We start from the raw sequence: 18,067 nt of genomic DNA on the forward strand, positions 1-18,067 counted from the left end.
TGTGACCTGTGCACACGCCTTTCTGGGTGACATTCACCACTTCGGGACCTGGTGTGTCCCTCGAAACTCATAAAACACAATGTGTACATGCATCCATACTAGTGTTTGGGGACTAATGCTTGCATTCCAAGTCTTTACAGGAGGTGAATTAGGTAAAATCCTCACATGCAGGGAAATGATAACAAACTTATTAACATTTATCTAGAGGTATCTGTTGCCTCTGGTTTTCATACAGGATACATATTTTTTTTCACACTCACACCTCCCCTTGTGTTATTGTCTAAGTTGAGTTAATTAATGATAATCAGCCGAATTGACTTAGCAACCCTTTCAGAGAAAAGATGCTTGACTGCCCAGGCTGGTTTTTCTCAGTGGTTAGAGCATCATCTCTCATATCACAGAGTCCAGGGTTCGATTCTGTTCAAGGGCAAGTACCTGGGTTTCAAGCTCATTGCCTGGCCCGGTCAAGGTGTGTGGGTGGCACCCAATCAATCTCTCACAAAGATGTTTTTCTCTCTGACTCTGTGCCTCCCTTCCACTCTCTGAAAAAAATATCCTCAGGTGAGGATTAACAAAACAAAAAAATAGGAGAAGTAAGATGGCTGTTGACAGGACTGCAGGCTTCTAGATATTGTGAGAGTGAGAGAACGTAAGGAGAGTGCATGGAGTATCTGTATTTGTGAGTGAGGGACAGCTATACTCCAAGGGACTGTTGGGACTGGCGGACTGGCCGCCCATGATTGGGCAGACTCTACAGCAGCTGAAATCTCTTCTGGAGTGGCCAGCTCTGCTGTAGAGACCAAGCCATCTTGTAGGGGAGATGGCTGTGATTAGAGACGGACTGTGATCAGAACCCCAGTCTTACCTTCAACTGGGGAGATCTCGGATGCTTCCTGGGACTTTAAAACCAAGAATTCCAGGGACCAGTTATCTCAGCTGCGAATCTAGGAATGCCAGAACTCCAACCTCCCCGACCACGGGCACCTGGCACGTTTTCTCTGAGGGAGACAAATGTGCGAACTCATGGACAAGCCCTGTGCCTTGTCACAGAGCAGAAGGAACAGCTGAATCAAAGAGCACTCACCTGGAACTGGCAAAGTAAACACAGCTGGCATTGCCTGAAGAAAGTCAGTGCAGGAGACAGAGAGCTACATAACCAGAAGCACTGAGAGGAGAGATCATGGGGAGACAAAGAAACAGCCCGCATACAAAAGAAAGGCGGACTAACCAGAAAAGGAAGGAAATGAAATGAAGGCAAGCAGTATGACAGAGAAAGAATTCAGAGAAGTGGTCATAAGGTCACTTAAAAGGATGGAAGACACATTCAACAATATGTGTAGGAACCAAGAAGAAATGAAGAAGAAGCAAGAAGAAATGAAAAAATGACATCGCTGCAATAAAGAACTCAATAGAAAGCATCAACAGTACACTAGAAGAAGCGGAGGACCACATCAGTGTGCTAGAAGACAAGATAGGAAAAATACCCAAGCAGAGCAGCATCTATACAAGAAACTTAAAAAACAGGATGAGAGCCTAAGGGAACTTTGGGACAACACAAAAAGAAACAACATTCGCGTAATAGGGGTGCCAGGAGAAGAGGAAACTGAACAAGGAATAGAAAATCTGTTTGAAGAAATAATAACAGAAAACTTCCCTGATATCAGTAAGAAAAAGCTCACACAGTCCCAAACAAGATGAACCCCAAAAGATTGATAACAAGACACATTATAATTAAATTGGCAAACACCAACTACAAAGTAAGAATCTTAAAGGCTGCCAGAGAGAGACAGAAAGTTACCTACAAAGGATCTGCCATCAGACTATTGACTAATTTCCCAACAGAAACACATCGGCCAGAAGGGAATGGAATGAAATATACAAAGTCATGCAAAGAAAGGGTCTGAATCCAAGAATACTGTATCCAGCAAGGCTATCAATTAAAATTGAGGGTGAAATCAGGATCTTTACAGACAAAAAAAAGGACTAAGGGTGTTTATTACCCCCAAACCAACAATGCAAGAAATGCTAAAGGGTGTGCTATAAAAAGAAGAAATAGGAAGGGAAGAAGGAACACAGGCATAAAGAATAAAAATGGTGACAAACAAGTACCTTTAAATGTAAATGGATCAAATGCCCCAAACAAAAGACATAGGGTAGCTGAGTGGATAAGAAAACATGACCCATATATCTCCTGTCTACAGGAAACTCATCTTAGAACAAAGAACTCACACAGACTGATGGTGAAAGGTTGGAAAAGGTTTTTTCTGACGAATGGAAATGAAAAAAAAAAAAAAAAGCTGGGATAGCAATACTTATATCAGACAAATTAGATCTCAAAGTGAAGGCCATAACAAGAGATAAGGAAGGCCACTTCATAATACTGAAGGGAGCAATTCAACAAGAAGATATAACTCTCGTAATCATAGAGGCTCTCAATAGAGGAGCACCCAAATACATAACAAAACTTCTGGAGGATATCAAGGGAGAGATTGACAGGAATACAGTCATAGTAGGGGACTTTAGTACCCCACTAACACCACTGGACAAATCCCCTAAACAAAAAGTCAGCAAAGAAACAGCAATCCTAAATGACTCACTAGATCAGATGGAATTGACATCTTCAGAACATTACACCCCAAAGCCACAGAATATACATTCTTCTCAAGTGCACATGGGTCATTTTCAAAGATAGACCACATATTGGGGCACAGGTAAAGTTTTTTTTCAAATTCATGAAGATAGAATTCATATCAAGCATCTTCTCAGATCACAATGGCAAAAAAGTAGAAATCAACTCAATAAAAACCATTAAAAAATCAAAACCTGGAGGCTAAATAGAATGCTTTTTAGTAATGATTGGGTTACCAAAGAGATCGAAGAAGTAAAAAGAATCATGGCAACAAATGACAATGAAAACACAACATCCAAAATCTATAGGACACAGTGAAAGCAGTCTTGAGGGGGACGTTCATAGCTTTGCAGGCCTATCTCAAAAAAACAAGAAAAAATGGTAATAAATTATCTAACCCTACAACTCAAAGAATTAGATGGAGAGCAACAAGAAAATCCCAGTGTAAGCAGAAAGAAGCTAATAATAAAGATCAGCATGGAGATAAGTGACATAGAGACCAAAAAAAAAACAATAATAAAGTTCAACAAAACCAAAAGCTAGTTCTTTGAAAGGATAAACAAGAATGATGAACCTCTAGCCGGGCTCACCAAGAAGATAAGAGAGAGAGCCCAAATAAAATTAGAAATGAAAGAAATGAAGTAACAACCAATCCCACAGAAATACAAATGATTATGAAAAAGTACTTTGAACAACTCTATTCCAACAAAGTGGACTACCTAGATGAAATAGACATATTCTTTGAAAAATACAAGCTCCCAAAACTCAATCAAGAAGAATCAAAAAACCTGAATAGGCCAATGACTCCCGAATAAATTGAAGCAGTGAGCAAAAATCTTCCAGCAAACAAAAGCCCTGGTCAAGATGGCTTTACAGGGGTGTTCTACCAAGCATTCAAAGAACTTCAACCTGTCTTCCACAGACTGTTTCAAAAAATTCAAGAGGAAGGCACACTTCCAAGCTCTTCCTATGAAGCAAGCATTACCCTAATTCCAAAACCTGATAAAGACACCACAAAAAAGAGAACTACAGGCCAATATCCTTGATGAACATAGATGCAAAAATCCTCAACAAAATTCTAGCAAATCGAATTGAGCATTACATTATAAAGATCATACACCATGACGAAGTTGGATTTATTCCGAGGGTGCAAGGATGGTACAATATCCACAAATAAATAAATGTGATACATCATATAAACAAACTGAGAGACAAAAATCACATAATTATATCAACCAATGCAGAAAAAGCATTTGCGAAAATCCAACACCCTTTCTTGATAAAAGCTCTCAGCAAAGTGGGAATAAAGGGACCATACCTCAACATAATAAAAGCCTTAAATGACAAACCTGCAGCCAACATCAAACTCAATGGGCAAAAACTAAACTCATTTCCCCTACAAATGGGAAGAAGACAGGGATGCCCACTCTCACCACTCCTGTTTGAAATAGTACTGGAAGTGCTAGCCATAGTGATCAGACAAGAAAAGGAAATAAAAGGCATCCAATTGGAAAAGAAGAAGTAAAACTGTCCTTATTAGCAGATGACATCTTACTATATATAAAAAACCCCAAAGACTCCATTAAAAAACTACTGGACCTAATAAGTGAAGTTGATAAAGTAGCAGGATATAAAGTTAACACCCAGAAATCTATGGCCTTTTTATACACTAATAATGAACTCACAGAAAGAGAAGCGAAAAAAAAAAAAAAAAAAAAAAAAACAATCCCATTTACCATTTCACAAAAAAAAAAAAAATTAAGATACTTAGGAATAAACTTAACTGAGGACATAAAAGACCTGTACTCAGAAAACAACACAACATTGAAAAAAAGAGATAGAGGAAGATATGAACAAATGGAAGAATATACCATGTTCATGGGTTGGTAGAATCAACATCATTAAAATGCCCCTACTACCCAAAGCAATCTATAAATTCAATGCAATCACCATTAAAATACCAATGGCACACTTCAGAGATCTAGAACAAACTCTCCAAAAATTCATCTTGAATAAAAAAAGACCCCAAATAGCTGCAGCGATCTTGAGAGAGAACAATGTAGGAGGGATCACAATACCAGATAGCAAGCTATACTACAAATCCACTGTTCTCAAAACTGCCTGGTACTGGCACCAGAACAAACATAAAGACCAGTGGAACAGAACAGAGAACCCAGAAATCAACACAAGCCAGCATGCTCAATTAATGTTTGACAAAGGAGGCAAGAGCATACAATGGAGACAAGAGAATCCCTTCAATAAATGGTGTTGGGAAAACTGGACAGATACTTGCAAAAAAAATGAAAATAGACCACCAACTTCCACCATACACAAAAGTAAACTCAAAATGGATAAAGGACTTTAAGATAGGAAACCATAAAAATCATAGAAGAAGCAATAGGCAGCAAAATAGCAGACATTTGTGGTAGCAATATCTTTACCGATACAGCACCTAGGGCAATAGAAACTAAAGAGAAAATAAACAAATGGGACTACATCAAAATAAAAAGCTTCTGCATAGCAAACACACACACACACACACACACACACACACACACACACACACACAAAACTATCAATAGAACAACATGAAAGCCCACTGCATGGGAGAAAGTATTTGCCAATGTTATCACCGATAATGGTTTAATCTCCAACATCTACAGGGAACTCATACAGCTTAACAAAAGGAAGATAAACAATCCAATAAAAAGTGGACAAAGTACCTGAATAGACACTTTTCAGAAGGGGACATTCAGAAACCAAGAGACATATGAAAACATGCTCCAAGTCACTAATCATCAGAGAGATGCAAATTCAAACGACAATGAGGTATCATCTCACACCTGTCAGAATGGCTATCATCAACAGTTCAACAAAGGACAAATGCTGGCGAGGATGTGGAGAAAAAGGAACACTCGTGCACTGCTGGTGGGAATGCAGACTGGTGCAGCCACTGTGGATAACAGTATGGAGTTTCCTCAAAACGTTAAAAAGGGAACTCCCATTTGACCCAGTGATCCCACTTCTAGGAATATATCCCAAGAAACCAAAACCACCAACCAGAAAGGATACATGTACCCCTATGTTCATAGCAGCACAATTTACCATAGCTAAGATTTAGAAACAGCCTAAATTCCCATCAGCAGATGAATGGATTAGAAAACTGTGGTACATCTGCACAATGGAATACTATGCTGCTGTAAAAAAAAAAAAAGAGGAGTTCTTACCATTTGCAACAGTGTGGATGGACCTGGAGAGCATTATGCTAAGTGAAATAAGCCAGTCAATGAAAGAAAAATATCACATGATCTCACTCATTTATGGATAATAAAGAGCATTATAAACTGGTGAACAAAAATAGATACAGAGGCAGAGCAGCATGGAACAGACTGTCAAACTACAGCAGGAAGGCTGGGGAGGGTTGGTGGGGGAGGTAAGGGATCAACGGAAGGACTTGTATGCATGCATATAAGCATAAACAATGGACTCAAGATACTGGGGGGTAGGGTAGGCCAGGGGAAGGTCAATGGGGAAAAAAGGAAACATGTAGTACTCTTTGTAATACTTTAAGCCAGTGGTCGGCAAACTGCGGATCTGCGGGCCGCAGCTCACGAGCCACATGTTGCTCTTTGGCCCCTTGGGTGTGGCTCTTACACAAAATACCGGCTCTTTCACAAAATAACCGACTTCTGTGCATGGGCCACAAAGTCTCAATCGCACTGTATGTGCATGCCCGCACGTGGTGTTTTGTGGAGGAGGCACACTCGGGGGCTGGAGGGGAAGGGCAGGGAGCTGCCTGTGGCTCGAGAGCCTCGGTTTGCCGACCATGGCTTTAAGCAATAAAATAAAATTTTTTTTAAAAAAAGATAAAGAACAACTGTTTGGATCCATGAATGAGCAGGTCAGTGGTAGATATTAGTAACGGCAGCCATGTAATGGGGGCTCTTTCTGAGCTCAGCACCCTTTAGCTAGTTTCACACTTTACATCTCTCCTTTAGTTCCAACTGCCATGTGAGGCAGGTACGATTCCTATCCCCTTTCCAGGACTGGGAAAGTGAGGCTTGACAAGGTTAAGCACTTGCCCAGAGAATAAGGGGTGGTGCTGGCATCTGAACCTGTGCCTGACAGATTACAGAGCCTGAACTCTTAAACACTGTGAGCACTGCCTGCAGTTGAGGCTGCTTTGGTCCCTGAAGGTGCTGACCAAGCCTGGGGCACCAGCATTGCATAGTGCAGTGATGGCGAAACCATGACACGCGAACTCATTTTTTTGGTTGATTTTTCTGTGTTAAATGGCATTTAAATATATAAAATAAATATCAAAAATATAAGTCTTTGTTTTACTATGGTTGCAAATATCAAAAAAATTTCTATATGTGACACGGCCCCAGAGTTAAGTTAGGGTTTTTCAAAATGCTGACAGGCAGAGCCCAAAAGGTTCACCATCACTGGTAGTGGGTTCCTTCTCCTGTGGTGTGAGCTGTGGCCACCAGGTGGTGCTGTGGAGAGAGAAATAATGGTGGACCTGCTATGAACTTGAATCCTAAGTCAGAAATCAGATAAGTCAGTTACGCTCATGTACATGACATGTTCAGGAAGTTAGGCCAATTGTCTGCTCTGATGAGACTCCATAATTTAAAGGTCATGAAGTGTAGGTTTGCAGTAGAAGATGCATAGGGATCTAAATGGGAATAATTCTTGACGTTGACAGTATTTTGGTCTGAAAAAGATGAATTTCAAACTCATCCTTCCATAAGAGGCTGTTTGAGACGCACAAGGACTATTAGTGAGCAGTTCAGGTGGCCTGTCCCATTGCAGCAGCCTGAAGCACACCAGGAAGTGTCCCAAGGTGTTCGAAAAGGAGCAGGAATTAGTTGTGTGAGAGCCAAGTTGCCAGGGATCTTGTCACTAGGGTGGAGGACTAAGGAAAACTGGGTCCTAAACCAATAAACATTCTTATTTAATAATTTAACACGTTGAAATTGAAAAATAGTCTAAGGCATTGGCTCCTAGAGCAATATAGAATCCTCCTCACGGGCTAAGTAAAGTCTGGGCACAAGGATGCCACTAAATTAATTAAGTGGGGTCAAAGCATAATGGTTCATCAAGTCCTGATTCTGATTGTGCTGTGGGTATTGTTTCCAACTCTCCTGGGCAGGACAGGACTCTGATTTCCCAAGAACATTTAGCTAACGCAGTCATTTGTTATTCATTTCATTTATTTGCTGTTTTGTTTTGTTTTTCCTTCCTCTCTTGGGTTATCGGGGGATCACAATTTAGCAACTCGGCACATAAAGAGTCGCTTTTGCAGAAGCGGAAGTGAGGACAAGGCCAAGTCTTCATCAGCCCGGCTGGCTTTCTGTAAACGCCTGAGGTTCTGGACCTCCTCTGACATCAAACCTGCTTCTCACTAGCCCCTCCATTTCGCAGACAGTGGGGATTTCAGATCCATCAGTGTCTTCACAATGTACCTGCCTTCATGTCTGAAATTCAAAAAACAAACAGAAAAACAGTAGCTAAAGGCCAGATGACCCATAGTGGACCCCTCCTCCTGACCCAAATTCCAAGCCAAGCTTAAAGTAGCCAACCTGGATTCTGACTTTAAAGGAGACCAGTTGTCTCAGACTCTGGACCTGACTCCAGCGCAGCGCAGTGTTAGGGGAGGTTTGGGGTATCCATGGCCAGGGTGTCTGTGCTAAGTGAGGCCCCGGGCCCAGTACCGCCCCCTCTCTCGCACCTGCAGGCTTGTAGACCATGCCCCTGTGCAGTGCAGAACTCATCAGCGGTCGCTATGCTTCCGAAACTGCGCACCTCCTGTCAAGTGAGATTTTTCAGACTCATTTTTGGGCCGCTAACTTTAAATCTGCTGCCCTTGTCTCCACCTTCTGAGTCAGAGCACAGAATCTTGGCTTTTGCAGAGCAGTCCATTTTTAGATGTGTTCTGTGTTTTGAAGAATTTACTACTCCACTCAGCATCTCAAATAATCGGATCGATGTTGCTCAGCCGGGGTTCAGCCCAAAGTGACGTTTTAGGACTGTGCTGAGGTCCTCTGACGTCTTGGATGCTGCTGTGAGGGCAGCAGTGGACAGACAGGACATCAGCTCAAAGTCAGCGTCAGCTGGGAGCGCTGGTCCACAGAAGCCTTTAGCTACTGCATTGTTTTCTGTCTTCAGCCATCCTCATACCATCTCCATGATTTTGCAAAGTCTATTTCACCTGAGTGATACTTACATACTTCCCCTTGAATCGACTTGTGGTTTCCACTTTATTTTAAAAGATTGTTATCCGTACCGTAAATGGAAAACCACTATCATATAAACACAAGGTCACCGTAAAAGTAAACGGGTGATTCTCACACTGCTCCTGTCAGTTGATGTGGCACTGACTTTGTCACATGCATCCCTCTGATTCCTGGGCTGCCGTGTGCTGGTCCCCTGCCTGCCTGCCCAGCATGCTGTTGGAAACGCGCGCTCTCTGCCCTGGCTGCTGTCTGGCGCATCTGCCTCCGGCTACTGCTCACTCTGACTTCACGCAGTGGACGCCTGTCAGATTCATCCCACCAGACTTGAATCTTGCTTCTCATCAAGGTTATCTTTCAGAATCCAAATCTCCCCTTGGTTTCAATTGCAAGGCTTGGGTGCTTAAAACTTCCCCGTGAGTCCAGACACTGGGTGGCTGAAGGGCAAGGGCAGCAGGTCCTCGGAGAGTGGAGAGCCCAGAATCCCCACAGTGGGCGTGGCTCCGGGACCATAGCCCTCCGGCTGCCTGGAGCAGGACACTGTGCAAAACAGCCTTGTCCTGATGCTCTGAGGAACTCCAACCACATTCGTTTTTCATTTGTATTTGGAGAGCCATCCCCTTTCCTACTACGAGGTAGTCCAAGGTCTTTTAGGTTTGTTTTTGCTCCCAATGTTGCTGTTTTCATTGGGGTTTTATTTAACTTGGACAAGAGTATATGTTCACAGTAGAAAACTCAGAGATTGCCAAACATACAAGGTAAAACTCATTCTTGCAGTCACCATGAGAGATGAAAACTTCTTAAACAGATGATTATTAGGGTGGCAGTGAACTTCTTTCTCAAATCAGAAGGGAAGCCCGTTTGCAGGGTGCACATCCCGGACCTTGAGGGCCTGGCCCCAGGTCGGGAGTGGTCCTGAGCAGCCACAGGCCAGGTCTACTCACTAGTGATCAGGGATTGAGGGACACGGCAGGGGGGCCAGTAGTGAATGTGTTGGACTTTTACCAACATTTTTTTGAGCTTCCTGAGCTCACCCTTTATTTCCTCCCGGCTGCTGGGGATTCACACTGTGAGCCATGGTTAGAGCCAGGGCCGGCATCCTGGGGCCTCCAACTCAGGCTGCCGCCAGGGCCCCCCCTTAGACCACAGACAGTGAGGCACACAGCCCCGCTTTTGTCCCTGGGCTCCCTGGCCCTGCTGCCTCTGCTTTTAGGCCTCAGGTGATCACCCCAACTTGGCATGGGATTTTGCAGCCTCATTTCTCACTGTCCTTCTCTGCCCCAGGCCCTGGGGACCCAATACCAAAGGGAGTGGCCCCACACAGAGGCAGCCTTGACCGCACTCGAGGAGATGCCTCTGCTGACCCAGCCACCAAGCCCCGGCCATCAGAGCTGGGCTCCGGGGCCTGTTCATCCTCAGCCATCACTACAGCTCCTTCCAGCTCCACCTCCACCTCCCGGCACCCAGGCCGCACCCACGGTGAGTCACGGGTTGCTCCAGAACCAAGAGGGATGAGCATCTCGGCCTGAGGTCCTTCCCAAAGACCCCGGCTCACAGGGGCAGGAGGCGCCTCCCAGACTGAGAGGTGATCAGCAGGTGGGTGACGTTGTGGACAGGTTTGGCATCCCACAGTCACAGGTTCAGAACTCAGCTCCGCCTACAGCTGTGCGACTTTGGGAGGGTAACTCAGCCATCTGGACGGCTGGGCCTGAGCCCTGGGACCCACACCACTGCTCAGAAATTGGTAGCAACAAGTGGCTCCTGAACAGAGGTGAACCAGAGTTTGGGCTAACTTCAGGCAACATTGGAGGTTTATTCTCCGGGAGGAGACTTGACAGGGTCCCTGCCCTGGAGGCCAGTCCATGGCGAGGAGGGCAGGTCTCCTAGACTGAAAAACAAGGGGATTCAGGGAGGATTGACAGGTTGGATGCCTCCCAGATGCCAGTAGCCTTGCGTGCTCGCACCTTACATGGGAAATTATGGTCCTCTTCAAGGCATCTGATTAGCGGGAGACTCTCCCAGCAGGGTAGTCGGGTCATATGTTCCAGGGGGAGCCCATGAGAGGTCAGGGTTCCCGGACACCTGAGGAGCGTCTGCAACACCAGAGACAAACCAATGTGAGAGCAACAGGGTCAGCAGGCATTGGGCAGAGACAAAAGCTTTAAAATGCTCATCATGACAGCAGAGTAAACCACTTTGCACAGTGCAACCAGGGCAGGATGCTATGAAAAGGAGCATCTGGGGATGAGCACTGGGAAATTTAAAATGTGCAACAGATGGGAGAAATACAGCTTAAAACTTAAAAAGACATTCTGATTATGACCTAGAGATGACAGCATCTGAGGACAGCAGAAGAGCTGGAAATGACCGCCCCGGAGGTGTTAGAAACTGACAAGAAGAGAAGGGGTTATGATTTTTCATCATCTTACCTCCCATTGGACCCTGGGAGCTATGACAAGCATAACTGTAATTTGACAAGCCCAGCAAAGACAGACAGGGCCCCGGCTCTCAACACTCCCTGGCTCAGCTTCAGGACCTGGCCCCTGGTTTACAAATCAGGAGCACCCCTGGGAGAAGGTGAGGTGAGTGAGCACAGGGCAGGAGGCAGTCCCTCTGTGCTCCTGGACAGACACTGAAACGGCAGCCAGTGACTTTTGGGTGTCGGGGTGCTGTGCCCTGTGCAGCTGGGACGGGCTCGCTCTGTGTTCCTTGTGGCCACTCAGCAGTCGGCCCAGTCTCCCAGGCTCTGCAGAGCGGAAGCCCTGCCTGGGCTCCAGCAGGAGCCAGGAGCACCCCCTCCCCTGGGCCTGCCAGCAGGCTGTGTGGCTCTAGCTCCGGCCCTCCAGGCGAACCCTCTGGCTGCCTCAGCCTGGATCCCCCCTGAGCCAGAGCCCAGGCCTGTTCAGATGCCTGCGGAGCCTGCCCCAGGGCCCCCCATACTGCACGCCCAGCACTGCCCACGGTGATTCCCGGCAGCCCAGTGCTCACGCTCAGGGGGACCTAGAACTGTCTGCAAAATGGAGACCCTGGTGTCCCTTTGGAGGGGACCCAGGGCTGCTGTCAGAGAGCAGCTGGCAGGCCTGAGGCACAGGGCATCCTAGTCCTTCTCAGGGAAGAGCAGTGACTGGTGGCCCATGGATTCCTGATGTTGCTGATGAGGAGCTGCTGGTGCAGGCTCATTCTCTAGGGAACCTGCCTCCTCCCTCAGGTGGTGGTTCTTTCCTTTACCTTCCTCCAACACCCCCCCCGCCCCCCGCCGGAGAGCCCAGGCCCCTGGGAGGGGATTGCTCTCAGGGCCCTGCTTTGGGTGCAGCTGGCCCTGGAGGTGGAGGTGCTCCCAGGATACTAAGTATCAGCTGCCTTTGCTGCATGGCCCTTAGGCCAGGACACTTCTGTCCTTTGGAGTCCCAGTCATTGCGCAGGCGGAAGAGTGATTTAAAGTTAAGTCAGAGAGAGTCCTGAGTGTGAGGCTGTCCCAGCAGGAGAAATGGGGAGATATAGGACATGCAGGGCACGTACTCCCTAAGGGCAGGGTCCACCCATCCCTCCCTCCTCCAGGAGCTGGACACGACCACGACTCAGGGCTGGGCCAGAGTCAGAGGTGGCCATCTGGCAAAAGGCCCAGGTTCCCCGTGGATGTTCCAGGTCCGCTGACTCACCAGCATTATGTTCTCCACGGGCTAGAATTCAGATGACAGCCCCTGTGAGCAGTCCCTGGAGCTCCAGTTCCCCACCACAGGCAGCACGGGGAGTGGGCGGTGCGTGGTGCCCTTCAGCCTGTGTTCTCAGACCTGTTTCCATCAGCAGTGCTTTTCCTTCAAGCTAAGGCCTGTGTGCAAGTCCCACACACAAAGGAGGTGAAAGTGGAGGTGTTATGCTGAAGCGGGAATGGGGACCCGCAGTTCCTCAACACCCCTTCCCTGTCTCCCCGAGGGGCCTAAGCATGCAGCTCCTGCTTCCATCCCTCCGTGATGGGGAGTCACTCTTCTGGAGGCTTGGACTGCCCTTTCCTGAAGGAAGGCCTAGTGGCCCAGGCAGACAGCACTGATTGCAGGAAGGTCTCACTTTCCTCACCTGGATTGGAGTTGCCCAGAGCAGCTCCCAGTGGTAAATTTCATCTTAGAAACTGATGGAAACTCTTGCCATCTCATGGAGGCAGAAGGGAATCAGGGAATGAGACCAGCCTTCTCGACCATTAACAGTCGCTTCGGGTCTTTATAATTTCCAAAGAACAAAATCCTAGGAGGGTGGGGAGCTAACTTTTTAATTAAAACAAAAACTGAGAGCATTTACATTGGCTTCGGCTTCTGAAGTATCAACAATAAGTGCAGGAGGAGCCCTATCTCCCACCCTCCCATTGCCTAGAAAGCTCCATGGTGCTGGCATGGGCTCCTGCAACTTATGGGCAGAGACAGGCTCTGTGGGGGGCATTGTGACACTGCGGAGCCCACCCTCTTCACACTGGGTGGAGGGTAACACGACAGGAGGAGTTGGCCACTGTTCTTGGAAGTGTCACCGAGGGGCCAGATTTATGCTGAATCCGCTGAGGAAAGGGATTGTCTTCCTAAGTGTTCTGATTCCTCGAGCTTCTCTCATCAAGAGACAGAGGCAAAGGGGTGGGCAGAGCAGGACTGGAATGGACGGAGGCTTTGGGAGCCGCTGATCTGCATCACAGTTGCCTTTCAATGACACATCCTTTTCCAAGAGGAAGGTGGGTTTTTTTGTTCAAGTTTTTCCTTCTGAAAGAGGGGGCTCATTCTGCTTCTGTGCTCTTCACGGAAACCAAGTACTTGTTGACTCACCCCCAAACCCCGCTGCTAAGAGGCTTTTTCTGGTGCCTGCTATTTGGGGAGCGTGCCAGGGCTGGGGACCTGGGAGCCCTGTGCCCCAGTGAGTCCAGAGCAGACTGCTTGGTGGGGCAGGAAGCAGATCCGCTCCTAGTGTGTCCCTGGTTATCAGTGCAGTTCAGCTCAACACCAGCTGTGTGCAGGGACGACGAGCACACAGTCCCTGTCCCCAGCTATGACTGTGCAGTAGGACCAGTCTGATGATACCGGAGGGGGGGGGAGGGGCTGCGCCGTGGGACTGCGTGTGCTGGAGGCGTGGACCAGGAGGGGAGGTCTGCAGGCCTGGAAGGGACCACCTGCCCTGACCGGGAGGTGCCACCCTCCCTGCAGCAGGTGCTCCCCCTGTGATCCTAGGGAGGCAGGGAGGGCTGCCCTAGGCACGCTTAGGCGGGCACACACCACAGACAGGAGGGCAGCTGCCCCACACTTGTCACAGGGGAGGTCTGATTCTTTTCCCTTCGGAGCAGATGTCAATTTGAAACAAAAAAGAGAAGGAGCTGAAGGACAGCAAACAGCCATGGAAAGCCAGCATGTTCTTTCCTCCTGAGACCCCAGCACCCGCCCCTCGGACCACCGAGGGGAAGCGGGCCCTGGAGCAGGCACAGGCTACATTGTGCACACGTGGCGCACACACTCTGCCCTGTGCTGCCTCCCGCCCTCACCAGGTGCCACTGTCCTGGTCTAGGCAGGGTGTTTCCATGTGTTCTAGAAAGCTCCATGTGTAGTAAGGGTGGGCTCCACACCCCTCCAACCCTTCGCTTTCCCAGAGCCGCCCTGTTTGGCCTGTACCGGAGTTCTGCGTGAAATTTCCTTTGTTAACAAAATTGTTTGAGCCCAGCCCCAGACCTCACAGACACAGAAACACAGGCTGTCATCCCGTACAGCTCATGCCCACTGTGCACGGGGCCAGGCAATCAGGGGAGGCAGGACCCCTCCTGGGGCGTCTCCAGAATCCGAGCTGTGCTCCTGGGGGTGCTCCCCTGAGCTGTGACAGAATCGCTCTGTTATGTCCTTGTTGTCAGTCTGGAGGGCTTAGTGTGGGCTAGACTGGGTCATCGGCCCTTTCAGTTAAGAATTGTCCTTTCTGAGAGATTCAACAAGATGGCAGCGATATAGGCAGAGGGGTCCCAGGTCGTCTCCTGGAGCAAATGGAGTGAGCAGCTGAAACTAATAACACCCACGCCAGATTGCCGAAACTACTCAGCTGGTGAGACGGTTTGCAGCCGGGAAGGGCAGAGCTCCCCTGGAAAGGTAAAAAACCAGGGATCTGGGCAGGAAAGTTTGCCAGACCTCTGAGCCCAGAGGGTTAGAGGGAGACCGCGTGGCAGATAGCAACGTCCCTTGGGACAGGCACAGCCCCTGACTGGGGAAAGGAGATCCGCAGGATTCCTTGCGCCGCCGGGGGATTTGAGAGCTGGGTTCTGTGATCACGGAGGACTGAGCCTACAGGGGAGCACCCTGAAGAGCTGACCAGAGCATGCAGTGCCAGTAATAGAAGAGCTTGTAGAAAGTCAGCCTTCCCTGTTTCCGCGGCTGGCGTTTACTTGTTTATTTTCACTGAATCCTGTTCGTAAGACATTCCGGATACAGACACTCACCTGTGCTGAAGAGAGGGAGAAGGTGAAGACGAGTGCAATCTGGGGAGAGACTGAGGAGAGAGGGGGGGCCGGGAGAGGTGGCAGCGGATTGAGTCCTGAGACACCCCTGGGCCCAGGATCAGGGCAGCCATCCTTTCCAGAGGGTGGGACTCCCCTACCTAGCCCCCAGGCAAGGAGCACAACCACACCCAGATTCCACCCTGAACGAGATCAAGGATTAAAATAATCTGATCAGTCCCTGGGAGTTAACAGGGTCTGGACTATAGAGGGATTTTCAATCCCAGCAACAACACAGAGTGGTGCCTGGTACATGGTGCCTTGTTGTGTTGTATTTTGTGCCTTTAAATCAATGCAGCAGATCCAAACAACAGCAGCCTCCTGAGCACCACACCCTCTGTCTGAGGAACAGCAGCTGTACCTGAAACCTACCCCCACCAGCCAGAAGAACTACCACAGCTGTGAACAGCACCCACCAGAGGAGCTGCTGCCAACTGAAGAGCAGCTGCTACCGCAACCGCCTGAAGAGCAACCACAGACCAAGGAGTCACTGCCACCCAGGGAGCAGCCACTGAACGACTCAACTTCTAGATATGTCAGTGAGATCAAACATGGGTAGACAAAGAAACCCCCAAAGGAAAGAAAAAGAGGTCTCGCCAGAAAAGCAGCTAAGTGATACAGAGTCATGCAACATGACCGAAAAAGAATTCAGAATAAGGGTCCTAGAGTTCATAAACTGGACGGAGGAAAAAATCAATAACATATGCAAGAAGCTAGAAGAAACAGATGAAAAAATCAACAGCTTAAGTTAGACCCAAGAAGAAATGAAGAGCTATATAGCTGCAATAAAAAACACCATTGAAAGTATCAACAGTAGACTAGGAGAAGCGGAGGACCGAATTAGTGAATTAGAAGACAAGGAAGCAAAACACACCCAAACTGTACTGCAATTGGAGAAAAAAATTAAAAGACAGGAGGAGAGCCTAAGGGAGCTCTGGGACAACATAAAACGAAACAACATACGAATAATAGGGGTGCCAGAACAACAGAAAGAGGAACAAGGATTAGAAAACCTACTCGAAGAAATAATATCAGAAAACTTCCCTGAGGTGGGGAAGAAAAAAGTCACACAAACCCAGAGAGTCCCAAACAAGGTGAACGCGAAAAAACCCACACCAAAACACATCATAATTACCATGGCAAATGTTTAGGACAAAGAAAGAATCTTACAAGCTGCAAGAGAGAGACGGAAAGTTACATACAAGGGATCTCCCATTAGATTATCAAATGACTTCTCAACAGAAACACATCAGGCCAGAAAAGAATGGACTGAAATTTACAAAGTGATGCAAAGCAAAGGACTGAATCCAAGAATACTCTATCCAGCAAGGCTATCATTCAAAATTGAAGGGGAAATGAGAAGTTTCACAGACAAAAAAAGGCTAAAGGAGTTTATCACCACCAAGCCAGCAATGCAAGAAATGCTAAAGGGACTGGTGTAAAAAAAGAAATAAAAAGCTCAGAAAGAAAACAGCCACACTAAAAAAGAAATGGCTACAAACAAGTACCTTTCAATAATAACTTTAAATGTAAACGGACTAAATGCTCCAACCAAAAGACATCGAGTGGCTGAATGGATACAAAAACATGACCAATACATCTGCTGTCTACAAGAGACACACCTCATTAGAAGGGACTCACACGGACTGAAAGTAAGGGTTGAAAAAATGTCTTTCAGGCAAATGGAAAGGAAAAGAAAGCTGGGGTAGCAATACTTATATCAGACAAAATAGACCTCAAAGTGAAGGCCATAACAAAAGATAAGGAAGGCCAATTCATCATACTAAAGGGATCAATACAACAAGAAGATACAACTCTGGTAAACATATATGCACCCAATGCAGGAGCACCCAAATTCATAAAAAAAACTCCTGGAAGATATCAAAGGAGAGATCGACAACAATACAATTATAGTAGGGGACTTAAATACACCACTGACATCACTGGATAAGTCCGCTAGACAAACAATCAGCAAAGAAACAGGAATCCTAAATGACTCACTAGATCAGATGGACTTAATAGACATCTTCAGAACACTTCACCCCAAAGCCACAGAATATACATTCCACTCTGATGCTCATGGGACATATTCAAACATAGAGCACATATTGGGTCACAAGCAACGTCTCCCCAAATTCAAGAAGATTGAAATCATAAAAAGCATCTTCTCAGATCATGATGGCATAATATTAGAAATAAACTACAATAAAAACAACCCCAAATACTCAAACACTTGGAAGCTGAATAGCATGTTATTAAATATTGATTGGGTTACCAATGAGATCAAAGAAGAAATCAAAAATATCCTGGAAACTAATGACAATGAAAACACAACAACCAAAACCTATGGGACACAATGAAAGCAGTCCTGAGAGGGAAGTTTATAGCTCTACAGGCCTATCTCAAAAAACAAGAAAAAATGGTAGTAAATCATCTAACTCTACAACTCAAAGAATTAGAAAGACAGCAACAAGAAAACCCCAGAGTGAGCAGAAGGAAGGAGATAATAAAGATTAGAGCAGAAATAAATGGCATAGAGACCAAAAAAACAATACAGAAAATCAATGAAACCAAGAGCTGGTTCTTTGAAAGGATAAACAAGATTGACAAACCTCTAGCCAGACTCACCAAGAAGCAAAGAGAGAGGACCCAAATAAACAAAATCAGAAACGATAGAGGCGAAATAACAACAGACCC

At 46.7% G+C, this 18,067-nt stretch overlaps 1 protein-coding gene across 1 annotated transcript in view; it reads left to right on the top strand.

Annotated features, from left to right (window-relative positions):
* Positions 1–18,067, top strand: part of LOC132213907 (protein Daple-like) — a 133,937-nt gene that overhangs the window by 36,334 nt on the left and 79,536 nt on the right. The window contains 1 exon segment of the mRNA XM_059660787.1: positions 10,153–10,347. Coding sequence (XP_059516770.1) covers positions 10,153–10,347 — 195 coding nt within the window.

The sequence above is a fragment of the Myotis daubentonii genome, chromosome 12 (genome assembly GCF_963259705.1).
Source record: "Myotis daubentonii chromosome 12, mMyoDau2.1, whole genome shotgun sequence".
NCBI classification, from domain to species: domain Eukaryota; kingdom Metazoa; phylum Chordata; class Mammalia; order Chiroptera; family Vespertilionidae; genus Myotis; species Myotis daubentonii.